The 6,018-nt window shown below is 52.5% G+C and overlaps 1 protein-coding gene across 1 annotated transcript in view; it reads left to right on the top strand.

Annotated features, from left to right (window-relative positions):
• THAP4 (THAP domain containing 4) overlaps positions 1 to 6,018 on the top strand; it is a 45,878-nt gene that overhangs the window by 453 nt on the left and 39,407 nt on the right. Inside the window, exon 2 of the mRNA XM_025404136.1 lies at positions 3,104 to 4,266. Within this exon, the coding sequence (XP_025259921.1) occupies positions 3,104 to 4,266 (1,163 nt within the window). The remainder of the gene's footprint in view (positions 1 to 3,103; positions 4,267 to 6,018) is intronic.

Below are 6,018 nucleotides of genomic sequence, written 5' to 3'. Positions count from 1 at the left end.
GCCCGAACGCAGGGGGCAGGGGCGCCGGGCCTCGGCTGCCGGGGCGCGGGGGAGCGGGCGTGGGCGCTGTGTGACCTTGGCCTGGCCGCCGTCTCTGGGCCGGGCGCCTCGGGCAGCGCGGCCGCCCCCACCCCAGCCGCCCGGGTCCGCCCTGCGCGCGATCGATCCGGCCGGCGCCGCGGCTTCAGAAGCCGCACGTTCTGGAAGCGCAGGTCCCGGGCCGATTGTCCTGCTCGGCCGCGGCTGCTGCCTCTCCGGACCGCGGGCGGTCGGCCTGGATGTCTGCGAGCAGGAGCGGCCGGGCAGATGCGACCTGCGCCTCCCTTGCTGACAGCCCCCGAGAGGGCTTTCCGGGACGGGGCCCCCGAGCCCGGGACGCGGGTTTGCGCGGAGAGCCTGCGGGACGGCCGGCTGGGGACCGCATCCTCCTGCGCTCCCTTAGAGCCTGGCCCGGGGCTCTCGGCCGCTTCCCACGTGGGCCCCCGCGGCAGGGCCCAAACCCCCCTAAGGCCTTGTGGGTTCAGCCTATTTCAGTGAGATTTCTGCGGATTACACGCGGGAGGCACCAGAACCGCGAACAGACTTTGAAAACCACTTTGTAGATGTTTCTGTTTTTTGTTGCAGGGTGTTATTTAAGTTTTAAAGACGGCAGTGGCACGTGTTATTTATAGTGTTATTGAAAGTTCACAGTAGTTTGCTGTCAGTCTTAAATCATTACAATGTATTATAAGAATTAGTAACTTTAGATTATTTCACAAGTCAGCCAGATGACAATTTCCTTCAGAGCTTGTGTCATAGAAGTTTTGTTGCTATTTTTTGAAAACAAGGCAACGTGTTGCAACGGTCTAACATGGTATGGGGGGAAAGGACACCGGAATTGGGAGTGGGGGGCGTACCTTTGGAGTTGGCCTCACAAAGCATTCAGAAAGGAGGTTAGAAGGTCCTGTTGCTAAGAACGTCCCAGTCCATCCTGTTAGGGTTTGTCCTGGTCCACGCTGGCCTCGGGTGGAGCAAATAGCAGTTAGAACTGACCACCTTGCCCCTTATGTGCACCTTAGGGCCTGATTTTTTGTTTTTGTTTTTGTTTGTTTTTTCCGTTTTTTCTCTTTTTTTTTTTTGAGACGGAGTCTCCCTCTGTTGCCCAGGCTGGAGTGCAGTGGTGCGATCTTGGCTCACTGCAGCCTCCACTTCTGGGTTCAAGCGATTCTCCGGCTTCAGCCTCCCAAGTAGCTGGGATTACAGGCACGCGCCACCACGTCCGTCTAATTTTGTTGTACTCTTAGTAGAGACAGGGTTTGCCATATTGGCCAGGCTGGTCTCGCACTCTGGCCTCAAACTCCTGACCTCAAATGATCCACCCGCCTCGGCCTCCCAAAGTGCTGGGATTGCAGGCATGAGCCACCCCGCCAGGCTCAGGCCTGTTTTCTTAAACACACAGCTTGCCTGAATGAAGAAATGGTTATGAAGGATCTTGATTAGGTAATAAAGAAGAAATGGCTAAGCATCCTATTCAGTTTCTTCCTGTGCCGGTTGCTTTTCTCCCACAATTTTTAAATTATGGTATAATACATGTAACATGAAATTTACCATTCTAACTTTTTTTGGAGACAGAGCCCCACTCTGTCACCCAGGCTGGAGTGCAGTGGTGTGACCATAGCTCACTGCAGCCTCAACCTCCTGGACCCAAGTGGTCCTCTCACCTCAGCCTCCAGAATAGCTGGGATCACAGGCATGAGCTGCGGCTCCCAGCCTTTCCTACTACTTTTTCCAGTGTACAGTTCATGGCAGTAAATACTTTCACATTGTTGTGTAACCATCACTACCATCCATCTCCAGAATTATTTTTATTTTCTAAAGCCTAATTTCTGCACCCGTTAAACACTAACACCCCAGTCCTCCTCTCCCTGGGCTCTGGTAACCCCCATTCTCCTGTCTCTTTTTTTTTTTTTTTTTTTTGAGATGGAGTCTCACTATGTTGCCCAGGCTAGAGTGCAATGGCGCAATCTCGGCTCACTGCAAGCTCTGCCTCCCGGGTTCACGCTGTTCTCCTGCCTCAGCCTCCCGAGTAGCTGGGACTACAGGCATCTGCCACCACGCCCCGCTTTTTTGTATTTTTAGTAGAGACAGAGTTTCACCCTGTTAGCCAGGATGGTCTCGATCTCCTGACCTTGTGATCCGCCTGCCTCGGCCTCCCAAAGTGCTGGGATTACAGGCGTGAGCCACCGCGCCCGGCCTCTCCTGTCTCTGTGAATTTCATTACTCTAAGTACCTCACGTGAGTGGTATCATGCAGTGTTTGTCTTTTTGCAATTAACCTATTTCATTCAGTATAATGTCTTCAAGGTTCATCTGGGTTGGTTGATTTTTTTTTTGAGGGGAGAAGACTGGGTCTCGCTCTGTTCCCCAGGCTGGGGAGCAGTGGTGCAGTCTTAGCTCACTGTAACTTCGAATTTCTGGGCTCAAAGAATCCTCAAGCCTCAGGCTCCCGAGTAGCTGGCACTGCAGGCGAGCACCACTGTGGCCTGTCCCTGGGCTGTTGACTTTTAAAAGGAGCATTTTTATTCCTGGAGGTGGGCTTGCAGCAGGAACACAGAACTGTAGCTCTGGAGTCTTCTGGAGGTCTCCAGATTCTCAGCTGCTTGTGCACAGCCAGGGCTGCATTGGTGCAGTCCTAACCTCTCACGCCCCAGTCTATGTGGAGCTGGCCCTGGTTTTAGCACCCAGAGTCCTACCTTCCAGGCAGTTTGGGAGGGTTAGTTAGCAGTCAGCTCCTAGGAGCTATTTCCTGCTGTCCTGAGGCCATCCTGGCACTGTCTCTCAGCATCCTGTGTCCCCATAGGGCATTTACCACAGCTGGGGAGCAGTTGGTTACCTTCTTTCCCATCCGCCCTACAGACTGAAAGCTCTGTATGGAAAGACAACGGGTCTTTCAGATTTCTACTCCAGTAGAAGATGTTTCTTAAATTTTTTTGAAGTATTTTTTTAAGTGGATGAATTCAATACAGCTTAGGGTGCTTGCAAAAATACTTGTTTTGCTTTTACAGTTGATTATTTTAAGGGGAAACATTTAATTATTTCTAATTACTTTGTCGTTTGTCCTGTAGGTTCCCCCTAAAGGACTCAAAACGTCTAATCCAATGGTTAAAAGCTGTTCAGAGGGATAACTGGACTCCCACTAAGTATTCATTTCTCTGTAGTGAGCATTTCACCAAAGACAGCTTCTCCAAGAGGCTGGAGGACCAGCATCGCCTGCTGAAGCCCACAGCTGTGCCATCCATCTTCCACCTGACTGAGAAGAAGAGGGGGGCTGGAGGCCATGGCCGCACCCGGAGGAAAGATGCCAGCAAGGCCACAGGGGGTGTGAGGGGACACTCGAGCGCCGCCACCAGCAGAGGAGCTACAGGTTGGTCACCGTCCTCGAGTGGAAACCCGATGGCCAAGCCAGAGTCCCGCAGGTTGAAGCGAGCTGCTCTGCAGGGTGAAGCCGCACCCAGGGCGGCCCAGGAGGCCGCCAGCCAGGAGCAGGCCCAGCAAGCCTTGGAACGAACTCCAGGAGACGGACTGGCCACCACGGTGGCAGGCAGCCAGGGAAAAGCAGAAGTGTCTGCCACAGATGCTGGCGATGAGAGCACCACCCCCTCCATCGAAGGGGGCGTGGCAGATAAGAGTGGCATTTCCATGGATGACTTTACGCCCCCAGGATCTGGGGCGTGCAAATTTATTGGCTCACTTCATTCGTACAGTTTCTCCTCCAAGCACACCCGAGAAAGGCCATCTGTCCCCCGAGAGCCCATTGACCGCAAGAGGCCGAAGAAAGATGTGGAACCAAGCTGCAGTGGGAGCAGCCTGGGGCCCGACAAGGGCCTGGCCCAGAGTCCCCCCGGCTCATCACTTACCGCAACACCGCAGAAGCCTTCCCAGAGCCCCTCTGCCCCTCCCGCCGACGTCACCCCAAAGCCAGCCACGGAAGCCGTGCAGAGCCAGCACAGCGACGCCAGCCCCATGTCCATCAACGAGGTCATCCTGTCAGCGTCGGGGGCTTGCAAGCTCATCGACTCACTGCACTCCTACTGCTTCTCCTCCCGGCAGAACAAGAGCCAGGTGTGCTGCCTGCGGGAGCAGGTGGAGAAGAAGAACGGCGAGCTGAAGAGCCTGCGGCAGAGGGTCAGCCGCTCCGACAGCCAGGTGCGGAAGCTACAGGAGAAGCTGGACGAGCTGAGGAGAGTGAGCGTCCCCTACCCGAGTGGCCTGCTGTCGCCCAGCCGCGGTCAGTACCGGAGCCTCGCGTACCCATGCCCCTTCCCGTTAGGAGGGGTTTCTCTGCAACGTGGCCAGTGTCCCCTGAGCATTTCTTGGGGTGGAGGCGGAGGGGTGCGGGGTGCGTCGCGATCTCCCTGCGCTCTCAGGAGGCGGCTCTGGTCGTGGCCACACCTTGTAGATGAGGGAACCCGGGTTAGAAAGCAGGCCCCACTGCACCCGGTCCCACAAGAGACATCTGTGTGTATAGGGATGTAGGCCCTGAAGGAAGCAGGCAGCGCGCGTCAGCTGGGAGCACCTGAACGCCTCCGTGGAGAGTGCACAGGGGAAGATAGCTTCTGTTTCATACCTTACACAACAGAAATTCCAGATGAGTTAGGAGCTAGATGGAAAATAAGAGAGTAAACTCTCAGGAAAAGCAAATATCAGAAACTGTTAAAATCACGAGGAGGTTCTTTCCGTTTACGTTTTGATGAATATCCTTGAAGTTAAATCATCATGAACGTTAATAATTATTTAACATCTATTCAATTAAAACATCTCTTGAGGCTGGGTTCGGTGGCTCAAATCTGTCATCCCAGCACTTTGCGGGGCTGAGAGGAGCAAATCACTTGAGGTCAGGAGTTCGAGACCAGCCTGGCCAATATAGTGAAACAGAAAACGATACTACTAAAACATACAAAAATTAGCTGCACATGGTGGTGCACGCCTGTAATCCCAGTTATTGGGGAAGCTGGGGCAGGTGGATCGCTTGAACCTGGGAGGCAGAAGTTGCTGTGAGCCAGGATTGCACCACTTCACTCTGGCCCTGGTGACAGAGTGAGACTGTGTCTCAAAAAAAAAAAACCACACACATCTATTGAAATACATTCTCAGCTGGGCGTGGTGCACACTCCTGTAATCCCAGCTACTCAGGAGGCTGAGGCAGGAGAACAGCTTGAACCTGGGAGGCAGAGGTTGCAGTGAGCCGAGATGGCGCCACTGTACTCCGGCCTGAGTAACAAAGCCCAATTCTGTCTCAAAAAAAAAAAAAAGAAATACAATACATTCTCTATTGCAAAAATTAAAACTGCAGAAATATAGACTAAAAAGTGGTAAAAAATCTTGTTTCTTACCTACCTCCCAAGTTTTATTGCTTGTTGTTATTAAAAATTTGGTGTATAAGTCAGGCACAGTAGCTCATGCCTGTAATCCCAGCACTTTGGGAGGCCGAAGAGGGAAGATTACGTGAGTCCAGAAGTTCAAACCAGCCTGGGCAACCTAGGGAGACCCCATCTCTTTTTTTTTTTTCTGAGACCGAGTCTTGCTCTGTCACCCAGGCTGGAGTTCAGTGGTACGATCTCAGCTCACTGCAAGCTCCGTCAGGGAGACCCCATCTCTATAAATAATCTTTAAATTTGCTGAGTATCATGGTGCACGCCTGTGGAACCAACTACTTGGGAGACTGAGGCAGAAGGATAGCTCGAGCCTGGGAGGTCAAGGCTGTAGTGAGCTGTGATGGCACCACTGCACTCCAGCCTAGGTGACAGTGAGACCCTGTCTCAAAAAACAAAATTTCCTGTGTAATCTGTATATGTTTATTAGCTCTATTTCTGTTTTTTCCCCCATTTTACTGTTAAGTGCTTCTTAAAATTGGTTTCTCGATACTTACATATGGCAGATGGTTTCCTTTGCCTGTCATATACATAGGAAAACCATTTTCCTACCACATTGTTGATTTTATCTGGATCAATGTTTGTCAATAAGTATATGATAGTGGGAC

This window comes from Theropithecus gelada, chromosome 12 (genome assembly GCF_003255815.1).
Source record: "Theropithecus gelada isolate Dixy chromosome 12, Tgel_1.0, whole genome shotgun sequence".
In the NCBI taxonomy this organism is placed as follows: domain Eukaryota; kingdom Metazoa; phylum Chordata; class Mammalia; order Primates; family Cercopithecidae; genus Theropithecus; species Theropithecus gelada.
This window is presented reverse-complemented; position numbering and strand designations above follow the sequence as displayed.